Source organism: Pleurodeles waltl, chromosome 4_1, assembly GCF_031143425.1.
Source record: "Pleurodeles waltl isolate 20211129_DDA chromosome 4_1, aPleWal1.hap1.20221129, whole genome shotgun sequence".
Taxonomy (NCBI): domain Eukaryota; kingdom Metazoa; phylum Chordata; class Amphibia; order Caudata; family Salamandridae; genus Pleurodeles; species Pleurodeles waltl.
In genome coordinates, this window is record NC_090442.1 from 316,088,927 (window position 1) to 316,102,216 (window position 13,290).

The window sequence follows — 13,290 nt, forward strand, 5'->3', positions numbered from 1 at the left end:
TTTGGATGGGGTGGTCTGAGGTTTGGGAGGAGTGGTCTGGGATGGGGAAGATGTTTGGGTGGGGTGGTCTGAGGTTTGGGAGGTGTGGTCTGGGTTGAGGAAGGGATCAGAGACAGGCCAAATATAAGGTCCTCTTTGGGGGAAAAAGGTAGATTAGCCTAGAGGGAGTTGGGGTTGGGAGGTAGAGGGAGTGTCAGTGGCTGTTGTGCATGTGTCTATTAATGGTGTGGGTGTCTGAGAGTCTGGTGTATGTGGTTCATGTTTTGCTCTGTGTTTTTCTTATGGGTGTGTGTTGTGTGGGTGAGTGTGGGAGTTTGTGCTAGCATGTGTGTGTGTGGATGTGTGCTGTGGAGGTGATGTGTATGGTTGTGGTGTCTGTGGCTGTGCTGGTGCATGTGTGTGTCATGGTGGGTGTGGTGACTGCAGGTGTACTGGTGGTGTGTGTGGATGTCAGTGTCGTAGTGGGTGTGGTGTCCACTGATGTGCTTGTGGTAAATGTGGGTGTTTGTGTCATGGTGGGTGTAGTGTCTGTGGGTATACTTGTGGTGGGTGCGTGGTGTCTGCATGTGTGTGTCTGTGTTTCTTGTGTTGGTATGAGGATGTCCTGCTTGTGTGTATTGGAGTGGGTGCATGCAAAGGTTTGCTTCTGCTCTTGATAGGGGTGGGAAGAGGGATTTGGGATGGGGAAAGGGTCGGTCACAAGGTTGGGGTGGGTGGGAGGCTGTTGTCAATGAGGAGGCCAGACCCTAGAATGACCACTGTAGGGCAGACAGGGCATCGTGAATGCCATCCTGGTGAGACGGATGCCCCTGGATGGCATTTAATAGTGTGGTCTAGCCTACAGCAGTAGTCCTCAAAGGATCAATAGCCTCCTGATTGAGTACAGCATGGGAAACCAGAGGAAGGGGGAGGTGCCTGCAGCAAAGGTGACATTAGCTTTTTACGGCAAGCGCATACGGCCAACTGGGGGGATGCAGGAGTGAGGGTGGAGATTGGAATGTGGGTGGAGGCGACAATGCAGATGAAGTAGTCTCACTAGGGTCCGCCACCACTAGGGACTGGTCATCTGTGGAGGCCTCCAAGAATATGATGAGTCACTCGTAGACTCCATGCCAGTCCCCTCACCCTCTGTGGCACTGGGTCCCTCGGTGTCGGTGGTGTCTGCACCAGGGCCACAGTGCACAGCTCCTTCCCTGCCAACATGGTCGCTATGACCTTCGCCTTGCCCAGATGATGCTGTAAAAGCAGATACAACAGTTTGAGGGTATCTCTGTAAATGGAGTTTAATATGAACTTTGCTCAGAAAACATTTGCCAAGTCTACAGATTACAACAGATTCAAGTAACTAATGTGAAAGTAATGTGGGAAGAATCCCACAAATCATCTGTTCACAGTCTAGAAGTTCCCCATGCTAGCACCCATACCATGTATGCCTTTTGTCCCTTATTCAATTTTATTTCTCTGCATGACAAATGGCTTTGACAGAAATAGTAAATACATAGGCCTTGATACAGTCCTAAACGACTGCAGGACAGAGCAAAAACCTTTCAACATATCCAAAAGAGGCATGTTTTGGGCCGGATGTTGCCTCATCAAGATGGGATACTCCACAGTCTGTGTAATGGAACCTTTCATCTGCAATTGTCATTTCAAGTATCACTTTGCTCACTATCATTGCTTTCCCATCTGGACATAATTAAGGACACTTACATGTAATTTGGGCTACGTGTAACTCTGTCACCAATGTGTACACATTCCTGTATGTTTCAATCAATGCATTCTGGCATGAAAAGTCATGCTGGTTAACATAGACTGACTCACATGCACATTTAGGAAGGACTGAGGCTTCATGACAACCTGCTGCTATCTTCATGAAATGAATTGATTTTTGCTGTTGAAACATTTCTCAAACAGATATCAGATAAGGAATGATGCCACTGAATGCATGTTTCCAGTCCTTTTAGTGCAGTTGCTCATATTTTCATTATACCAACTTACCAATGTAAAGTCTGAAACTGCAACTGTCTCACAAGTGCTTACTATGCTATGACACCAATAATATCGCCTACATTACCTACTCACACCTGACCCAATACTGAAATTATGCATGTTTGGTACAAATGTCCCTCATAACATGGAGAAAAAATGAAGGTACACCATTTTTCTCATTCTGCAATGGGTCTGCTCTAAACAGTACTTGGCTTGTGATGAAGAATCTCGTGACAAGCTTTGGCACAAAAATGTGTTCCAAACACAGCATCAGACGCCGTCTGAAAACAATTACACCTCCAGAAATCCTCGTCTGCATTGGATGCGTTTTCCCCCCTTTGAAAGGGTTGGTATTGACTTTGTGGGACCTCTGGATCCCAAGACAGCCATGGGCAACAAGTTCATCTTGGTCTTGGTGGACCATGCCACCCGATACCCAGAAGCCATTCTTCTGAGGTTATTCACTTCCCTTGTAGTGGGTCGTGCATTGATGGGGGTTTTTACCCGCATGTGGTTCCCCAAGGAAGTGGTATCTGATAGGGGTACCAGCTTCATATATACTTATATGAAGTCTCTGTGAAAGGTGTGTCGGGTAACGTATAAGTTCACCACACTTTACCACCCCTAAAGCAATAGTCTGGTTGAGAAATTCAACCGCATCTTGAAGGGCATGATAAAGGGCCTGTCAGAGCCCTTGAGGCGGAAGTGGGACGTCCCCTTGTCTTGCGTTCTGTTCGCTTATAGGGAGGTCCCACAAAAAGGACTTGCATTGCGGCTGGAAGATCGACACACGCTGCTGGAGAAACGGCACGCAACACCCGCTGATGGAGGTTGTTAACGTCGCAACCCCACACAGCACAGTTTTCTGATACAGTGCAACCGGATTTTCGACACAAACCTCACTGGGTGCGGAAAACCAACGCAAAGCCTGCCCGGACCCGAGGTGCCTGTCCGGCTCTATGCATCACTCTCCTGCGGAGAGGGAAAACGATGTACGCTGACCCGACCGGAGGAAGAACGACGCACGGTCTTGCTTGCGAGTGAGAAATCAACGCATTGCTGGCCTTTTCTGACGCACACTCGCCCGTGCTGTGTTATTTTGACACAACCCAGGTACTTGTTCACGCTAACAGTGTTAGCACTGTTTTCTAAGGATTGAAGACTCTTCTTGCTTTTTAATTTATAACTTGACTTGCTTATGGTGGATGTTTGTCATTTTGGTCTTGTTTTGTTTAGATAAATATTACCTATTTTTCTAAACCTGTGTAGTGTAATTTTTTAGTGTTTTCACTGAGTTACTGTGTGTGTTGGTACAAATACTTTACACCTAGACTTTGAAGTTAAGCCTGCCTGCTTGTGCCAAGCTACCAAGGGGGTGAGTGGGGCTTAACTGAGGGTGATTCTCCTTTACCCTGACTAGAGTGAGCGTCCCTGCTTGGACCGGGGGTAACCTGACTGCCAACCAAAGACCCCATTTCTAACAGTGAGAAGAATATTATTTACTATCAATGATGCCTGTTTCAGTTGGAAGGTGGCAAAGTTTAAGGTGTGGCCCCTACAGTAGGCCTTAAATGCATACCACAGCATAGGGGTATAAGCTGACCACTTATTAAGTTCGAAATAATAAGCCTCCTGAGTAATAGAATGCATGTATTCTTCATCCAGGAGGAGTTTCCGATAGAATGTCCACAATCAAGATTTAGAATTTAGTTGTACCCCCTCGACCCGGATAAACAGGGACAGAGAATTATGATCTGAAACCACCCTTGGATTCAAACAAAAGCTTAAATAAGACAACAACATGCAACTAACAAGAAACATGTTGATCCGAGAAAAAGTCTTACAAGAGGCAAAGTAATACGTGAAGCCATGCTCCCTTATGCGATGATAACGCCAAACATCGACCAATGCATAGGATTCCATTAGTTGAGAAAGGGCCTCTGTAGCCATTTTCTTGGACCTGTAAAAATTTGTTGGATGGTAAATGTTCCACATACATTCACAAGAGGAGTCTACTCTTGGATTTAATGTAAGGTTAAAAATTGCCACATATCGGTGGCTCAGGCCAAGCATGTAGTTCCAACAATAAGCTGTTGATGACCCCAGGATCATCTTTATTAGCCCCATACAAGACACAAAGAGTTAAACTAAGATGTCCCCTACAAATATTAGCAATAAGCCATCTTCCACAGACATCAATCCGATGATCTATCAGTGTCCAGCTCTTATCTCTTGTCGATAAGACCACCCACCTCTGTGAGGAGGTATAGCAAGCCTAGGCCAAGACCTGATACCCCAAGTCATCTAGAAGGGAATTCTGTGTAGGGTGGAGATGGGTTTCCTGTAGCCCTACTAAATGCGGATGTAAATACTGTAACTTCTCTTTCAAGAGTTTACGCTTATGAAGTGATTTTAGCCTGTTGATGTTCCATGAGAGAAGATGCATGTGCTGGTAATGGCCACCCCACTGGCTAACCCCAGGCATACTTAGATATACATCCAGCACATCCTATTAAACAGGGAGAAATCACATTTGCGGTCACCTTGACATTATAAGGAGAATATACTTGAATCTAATTTTCTTTTTGCGAACCCCCACCCCACAACCAGGCCACATAGATAATCCGAGTGAAAAAAAAAGAAACCACCCACCAATTCTCACTGCCCCCCTCATCCACCAACCCCACCCCAAACCCAGAAATGCCCTTCCCCCCCATGCCCCCCCCCCCCGAATTACGCCCAAGCCACCTAAGGGCCCTCCTTCCCATATAGTCATTGTAGTTGCAAGCCCTTATAGCAGAGAGGCTTGTGGGGCTGGCCCATGAAAGCAGTAAGAGCCAGATGACCCCCCTCTTTTGAGAAAGAAAAGGAACAAGCCATTGGCTACCCCCCACCCCTGCTACCTCGCCCCAACCAACCTAGCCAGAACTGACTGTACCCCTTGTGCATGTGTGAACCCCCATCTCCCTGCCCTTTGTGCCCTCCTCCAATAGCCCAGTGACCATGTTCTTAGAAAGCTTCCAAAGGATCACTTGAGTTTTCAAGTGGGCCACTTTAAGTGCCAGTGAGTCTTTCTTATACTCCTCACAATACAGCAGCAGAAGATGTTGCAGCCAATGTTGGAGCCTCTGATGATGGCCTGGGTCCTGCCTGTCACTGGCCTTCCAATGAAAACGTCAATTGAGGGATCGAATTGACAGATTGGGGATGGACTTGAGATGAATCTTGGATAGACAACACTGCTGACAGTATTGTGGTCGGGGTGAGTTAGTTCCCTGCCAACAAGATCCCACTCTTTCTCCGCAATGTTGAGGGTAGGGTCTATGATGCCTTGGTCGAAGACAGATGTCAACACATTTCCAAATCTATCTTCCCTTGGTAACTGTCGCCCTCGTAGACCTAGATAGCTGGATGGTAGCAGAGCCGGTATCTGAAGAGGGCTTCACTATCGGTTACAAAGTATTTGTAGCAAGAAGTGGTTGTGTCGCTAAGTCTACCTCATCCTCTAGGTGGCTATCAGACAAGTTTAATAAGGAGAAAAATGTCTCTTGTGAGTTGCCAGCCACTCCACTCCCTGTGGTGCCGGTAGTGCCGGTGGTGCTGATAGTGTGGCTGGCGCCAGTTCTGCGCCCTGCCCTGAGAGGGTTGAAGACTTTAGTAGAGGCTCATGAACAGCTGGGCCTAGATGAGCCGTACCAGCCACCCCCTTTTATTGGTTGGCTCCACCTTCCTGAACCACCACAGCCACCCAATCAGATGTACTGGGCATTTTTTAATCCACTGCTACTGAAGTTAGTGGGGTCCCAAAAGCAGAGCCCTCTAGGAGGTTCCAGATGTTGCCTGCAACCTCAAACATGATTACTCGGATTCCCAAGGAAATCATGAAACAGAACTACCCTTCTGCTGTCACTCTGTGCACCTAACATGAGACACAAGAAAGATGTAAAACTGTTGTTTGAAACATTTATTGCAAGTATTATATTCTTGCATGAAAATCATGACCTGCAATTTTTAGGTAAATGAAACGCAGCATGGTAAGCAGCAGTATGAAAATGATGAAAAAGATAACCAGTTTAACCATGATTATGGTTTATGTTGGCACACTCCTATGTGCTACTACCTACACTATCGAAAGCATAGTTGGTGTACCCTCTGTCAGATCAATTGGGATAGTCTAACCCCCTCCATACCTTGGTCAGATGTACTCGGAAGCCAGTCTGGTGTAGTACAGTCTGTCATACCTAGCAGGGTAGAGGTCAGAGTCAGCAGGGCTGCATCTCAGCCACAGTGCACTGCATCCAGGATAATCCTAGCAAAAGTGCTCCTCTTCTGAATGTAGCTCAGAGGCAGTTTTTATAATATAAGCACTGTTCATATCACACTTTGTCAAAGTTGCAAAGTCAATTTGATGATATTTCTGCAAGTGAGGAGCTGCCTCCATGGATAATCATAATACTAGGGCATCCCATTCTGTGTGCCTAGCCTTGGATTGAGTGTACTGACTGGATGGCAGCAACGCATATGAGAAACATGCTGCATGTACAGTGACTTCCCAGAACATTATCGCATGAAAGAAACGTTGAGTAAAAAGTCACCACAGCTAAGTTAAAATGTGCAAACTAAAATCGAGGCTCTAAGAGGGCCCTGTTTTACCACAGCCTCAAGGTGGTCTATCATTGTTGTTTCTGACCACTTTGTATATTTCGGTTATATCATCAAGAGTTCTGCTATTGTTTTGTTTACACGAGTCTCCTCTTTCTTTCCTCCAAAGTGCTCTACTTAGCACCTCTCACTTTCTACTATCGAACACGGGGTATATTTGCCTTCCATTTCATCGTGATGGCCCTTTTGGTCAACAAAACACCAGGTCTATCAATTGTAAGGCCACACTGTCGTTCTTGAGCCTCTTCTGAATCCCCCATAATCTACACTCAATGTTTTACTTCTTTTTTTCTCCTAGTGATTTAATCAATATTTTCTACTATTGTAGCACAGTAGTTCGTTTCTACCATACACTCCCATAGCATGTGTTGGAAATCAGTTTCTTTGTGCTTACACCAAAGGCAGGCCAAACAAACTAGTATAGCATAGTATACTTGCCCTGAGTCTCAGGGACAAAAAAACTCCCCGACCAGCTCCTGGACCCATCTACAGTGAGTTCCTGACCTCCAAGTGGTGCCTCTCACGTCCTGTACCTTTGGTGTGGCTCACAGGCTCTTTAAATCATGCTTTTGGGCTCTTCATGACTGTAAATGTGCCTGTTTACCCTGGAACCGAGCTGCTTGCACCAAACTTCAAAGCAAGCTTCTGACAGCCTGTCTCTTTGCAGGGCAAGCATCTATCATCCTAAGAGGACTGCCATCACCAAGCTTCAGGTCACCAATCCACAACGCCTGGCCTGCTGTTCGCCCCATGCCAACCAACCCCCATGATGCCCTCCTTGCTCCCTGTGACCATCTCCAATGCGGATGAGAATCTTGCACAAAACCTGAAAAGGTAAAACTTCAGCTGGATTAATCTGGGGGGCCTGGGCTTCAATGCTGTCGGCCTCAATCATTGACATGTTCCAGCACGAAGAGATAGCTGCAGTTGGCACTTTCTGTCTTTAGGCTCTATTTTACAGTTTATTCTAATTTTCTAACCTAGTATGGGATCCTTTTTCAGTGGTGTTTTCACTGTGTTACTGTTTGAAGTGCTGCACAAACTCTTTACACATTGCTTCTAAGTTAAGCCTGACTGCTCTGTGCAAAGCGACCATGGATCATCACAGATTAATATGGGGTTTGTGCTTTACAATGACAAGGATTGTGGTTGCTGCTTAACCAGGGCTCACACCCCAGTCAACCAACAACCTAATTTCTTACAATCAATCTGAGTCTTTTCCAAAATAAATGCAATTCTAGGAACACAAAACAGGTTGACGATTACCATCCTTTCTTGTTTCAGAGACCCCTTCATTCTGCCTGTGGACCAAAGGTGGTTGTCAATGCTCAATAGTTGGAACCATCCTCTGGAACTCCCATCTCCTTATAGTGAAATCTTGTCCAAACAATGTGCAATTCAATTGAATTATTCTAGATACTGTGTAACATGGCTGGTAGAAATAGGGTCACTAGTTGGCAGAGGTATGCACCCTGTCTAAGTAGGGACACAATCCTTGCACCCTAAATTAACCTGTGCTGATGCTCTGGTGGCTTGGCACAGATCATTCAGGCTTAACTTAAGAGGCAATGTGTAAAGTATTTGTGCCACACTTCAAAAAATAACACAGTGAAAACACCACAAATAAACAACAAAAGTGGTTAGAAAAATAAGCTTAATATTTTGAGTTCTTTAGGTCCACTTCCAAGGGTCCAGGACTGGGATGGCACCACTTTGCAGGGTGGACTCATAGATGGTAGAGTCCAGGTGCTGTTGCACATGAGTTGGAAGTCTTTTGTGTCCCTGAGACTTCAGAAAATGGGAGGCACGCCAGCAAGCCCTTGGAGTCATTTTTGTTCTGGGTTGGAGAGATGCAGGTCCAGTCCTTCTCACTACCAGGCAAGGAGGGCAACAGGCATTAGGTCAGCACAGCAGAGCAGGAGTCCAGCAGAGTGGCAGCCCTTTCAGCAACACAGCAATCCTTCTTCCTGGCAGAGTATCCACAGGTCCTGAAGTGTACTGAAGTGGTGTTGTCTGCGGTTCATTATTTATGCTGCCAGGGTTCTGTAAGGTCGGAGAGGCTTCTAGAGTCATGCCTTTGAAGAGCACAGATGTCCTGCCTCCCCTATCCTTGATCGAAGCAGGCTGGAGTGTTAATGAAGGGTCGCTAAGCCCTATTGTATGTGGACAGAACAAGCCTTTTCAGGTGTAAATGAGGCAGGGCTAAGCTCTGCCCCTGCATCAAGCCAGTTCATGGCCCATTAAGACCCATCAAGTTGCACCCAATCTCCCCTTGTGTGTGACTGTCTAGAGCAGTGGTCTCCAAACTTTTTAATGCCCCGCCCCCCCAGTTGGAAAATAAAAATCCTTGGGCCCCCCTCAGAATTTTTCACAATTATTTTATAAAGATGGCAATTTTTAAATATGTCTAGCCCTATTTAAACATTGCAGTTAAGTACTGTTACCTTTTTTTTAAATGCAATAACATGATTCTGCTTAAAACAAAGGCCTGTTATCTGAATAATGCTTCTTTTGGCCAGAGTCTGGCGCCCCCACTAGGACCACTTGGGGCCCCCCTAGGGGGGCCCGCCCCCCAGTTTGAAGACCTCTGGTCTAGAGAAAATGCACAACGCCCAGCTGTCACCCACCCCAGACATTTATTGGAGACAGGCAACAGGCAACAGGCACACAGGGCTAAGAGCAGAATTTTTTTTAAATTGAAATGATAAATTTGACTTTACCATAAAAGAGGATTTATCACTACAATTCCATAGGTACTAAACTTGATAGATATATGTCCTTGCAATCATGAGTTACACTAAGCGACCGCCGGGGCCAGGGTCGGCGGGAGCACCGCCGACAGGCCGGCGGTGCCCCGCAGGGCATTCTGACCGCGGCGGTTCAGCCACGGTCAGATGCGGAAAACCGGCAGTCTCCCGCCGGTTTTCCGCTGCCCATGTGAATCCACTATGGCGGCGGAGCGCGCTCCGCCGCCATGGGGATTCTGACACCCCATACCGCCATCCTGTTCCTGGCAGGTCTCCCGCCAGGAACAGGATGGCGGTATGGGGTGCCGCGGGGCCCCCGTAAGAGGGCCCCACCTCGTATTTCAGTGTCTGCATTGCAGACACTGAAATACGCGACGGGTGCCACTGCACCCGTCGCACTTCCTCCACTCCGCCGGCTCCATTCGGAGCCGGCATCCTCATGGAGGGCTGTTTCCCACTGGGCTGGCGGGCGGCCTTTTGGCGGTCGCCCGCCAGCCCAGTTGGAAACCCAGAATGACCGCCGCGGTCTTTTGACCGCGGTACGGTCTTCTGGCGGTTCCCTCCATGCGGGCGGCTCCCGCCGCCCGCCGGGGTCAGAATGACCCCCCAAATGTATTAAGGAATCCCTAATGTTATCCTATGAGAGGGGTAGGCCGTACAGTAGTGAAAAATGAATTTGAGTGTTTTTCACTACTAGTACGTATAAAACTAAAATGTATATGCCCTACCTTTTATTTATTTACACAGCGCCATGCCCTATGGGCTTCCTAGGGCCTATGCTAGGGGGTGTCATGTGTAATACAAGGGGAGTTTAAGGCTTGGCAAGGGGTTTAAATGCCAAATCAACATGGCACTGAAAATGCACATAAAAACTCTACAGTGGTAGGCCTGATCCATGGTTAAAGGGCTACTTAAGTGGGTGGCACAATCAGTGCTGCAGGCCCACTAGTAGCATTTCATTTAAGGGCCCTGGGCACTTATAGTTCACTTTTCTAGGGCCGTATATGTAAATTAAATATGCCAATTGTGAATACACCAATGTTACCAAGTTTTAAGGGAGTGAGCACACACACTTTAGCACTAGTTAGCAGTGGTTAAGTGCCTACAGTACTTAAGCCAACAAAAATAAATTCAGCGAAAAGGGGAGAAGGATGGCAAAAAGTTTAGGGGGGGACACTGCAGAAAGGGCTATTTCCAATAGTTCAAGATTACATATTACATGAGTACTTCATGAGATTCCACTTTACCATATTAATATATAAACAAGAACAGCCTCAGTGCTACAATTCATTTTGAAAGTGTTACCGCGATAATTAGTTGTTTCCGGTGCTCAGCTGCATGAATTGTACAATATAGTTCGCCTCCCAACCTGATAGTGTGTTTCCATCCCTGATTCATCCTAAGGTCCTAAAGAGAGATGTGGATCAAACTACACTTGTATATTTATTGCTGTGCAAACTGCTTTGGGAGGAAAACATAGGTTTGACATTCATGCATGGAAAACAGTTAATGTTATGCTCAAAGATACTGGAAAAATATGATTCTGCCTGTGGAGTTTCAGTCTAGTCTTCCTATTCCAGATTTACATAAGGTTTAGACGTGTAGGCTATCAGTTGTATACATTGCATTCCCTGCTACTACCCAATTCAGCTGTATCATGTCAGTTATCGTTTGTACACTCTTCTTACCCTTTCACCTTGTCACAGGTACTCATTAGTGTGGTTTGAGGGGGCTTAGGCTGGGTAGAATGATGATTGGAATGGTTTCTGTTCTAGTTCTGTGGTATTGGAAAACACAGAGGGCTTCATTTACAAGCGGCATATGCCGCCCGGGCTTCACTTTTTATGACTCTTCGGTGGCACAGGACTCTCAGTAATATCTATGAGGCTACACAAAGCCACCTTGTGTGGCTTTGCATGGCCTCATAGATATGGAGTAAGGTAAGGCAGCGCAAAGTGCTGCGTTGCCTTACTTTACACCAAGGAAGCATTCCATGGTCGTTGCTGTGGGTTTCCCATGCAGCACCCATGGGTTTTGACACATTCCCAAAGGTGGGAATACGTCAAAACTGTACGCCTCCCTAGGGAGGCAGATGGAGGATAAATAATTTTAGTTCTCCCCGTTTTTACCTCTTTCTATGTGTGCTGCATTCTTTATTCTGCAGCACACATAGAAAGAGGAAAACGCCTCCATTTATTGTTTTTGTGCAGGAAGGTGTCCCTTCCTGTACAAAACAAGCACGCCAACAATGCAGACACCCTTGCACCGCGGTGCAAGGGTGCCTGCATTGGGGCAATTTGTGCACCGGCATAAGCAGAATTGACAGGAATGCGCCATATTTCATTAATATGCCACATTCCTGCCCTTTTCTTTTGACGCAGGGCAGCACAGCAAAGTGACTAGCTGTGCTGCCCTGAAGCAAAAACTAATAAATGAGGTCCAGAATCCATCTCTTATAAGTTATGACTACATTTATGATGAATGAGTTGCTGATAACCACCTTTCCCCACAGAAATTACACTAAGTAGATTGAAGAAAATACAATATTTAACTGTTAGGGTTTGCTTGACACTGGTTTCTACAAAAAGCTTTATTAAGTGACAATTTTGATTTTTGCTGATTTGCCCACAGAGTAAATTTGTATGAACTAATCAAGAAGAACAACTTTCAAGGTTTCTCTTTATCATTGGTTCGTAAATTTACTACATCAATACTGAAGTGTCTACAAATGCTCAAAAAGGAGAGGATCATACACTGTGACCTGAAACCTGTAAGTATTTCTTTAAAACAATGCATTTTAAAGGGAACTTTCTTTTAACAAAAATGTGTATTTGAAGAGGCAGGGAAATGTTGTCTCAGTGCTTCCGGTGCTACAACCTTTAAGAAAGATGGGTATGACATGCTAATAGTTTCATCGGAACGTTTGCACCTTCTGTGTTTATATAGTTGTCTAATATTTGTATAATCTTCAGTCCTTAATTTCCTTAACATAGGTGTTCTCTAATGGTAAATTGGTGACCAATAATTCAAGGATGCTGGACGATCAATAGATGACATTTACATGCTCACTATTATTAAACTGAGCTGCCGATCCTCTGGATAATTGTAGAACACAATTCAATGCACGTGGATGAGCACTAGAAAATGTGGAGCCACATGAAAAATTATAAGGAGCAATGGCAGAAGCCTCAAAAACAAAAAAACTACATTTCATAGGATACACAGTGAGTGGGATCTTTCCCACTTTAACATATAAATGCAAGCTAATATGGTACTTGGCAGCCATTGGAAAGCTGTGGCTAACCTATCTATTGTTGCATATTTTTTGTCCAGATCAAAGCTCAAGAATTCGGCATTAATGATTCTAGCAAAAGCAGTTTCAAATCATGTGTGAATTTTTTCAGGCAGGATTAGAAATGAAGAACAAATACTATAAAGGAGATTAATAAGAATTTGGCTTTGTGAGTGTTAGCTGTAAAGTGATGTGGAGCAAAGCACCTATTTTTAAAGGTGTATGAGAGATGAGTGAGATTGGTTTTGCGTCCTTCCCAGCCTGGTAGCATGCACAAGAACAAACCAATGAAGCTCATAGGAACGTCTTTACTCATTAGCGTACAACATTCAACTGAACTTTCAATATCTCAATAACTGTTGAAGAATACACTTCGGCACCTCTCAGATCAATTTTACAATTTCCTTCATAAGTCTGCCTCTAGTCATGGGGTCCTAACACTTGTAGTTCTAAGACATTATGGGGCTCATTCCGAGTCGGTTGGGCGGCGGGTGCCACCTGCCGGGCGGAAACCGCCCAAAGACCGCACCGCGGTCAAATGACCGCGGGGGTCATTTTGACTTTCCCGCTGGGCCGGCGGGCGATCTCCAGAAGATCGCC

General features: G+C 45.7%; 1 protein-coding gene across 1 annotated transcript in view; it reads left to right on the forward strand.

Annotated features, from left to right (window-relative positions):
* Nucleotides 1–13,290, forward strand: part of DYRK4 (dual specificity tyrosine phosphorylation regulated kinase 4) — a 1,116,119-nt gene that overhangs the window by 643,191 nt on the left and 459,638 nt on the right. Inside the window, exon 7 of the mRNA XM_069230054.1 lies at nucleotides 12,030–12,168. Coding sequence (XP_069086155.1) covers nucleotides 12,030–12,168 — 139 coding nt within the window. The remainder of the gene's footprint in view (nucleotides 1–12,029; nucleotides 12,169–13,290) is intronic.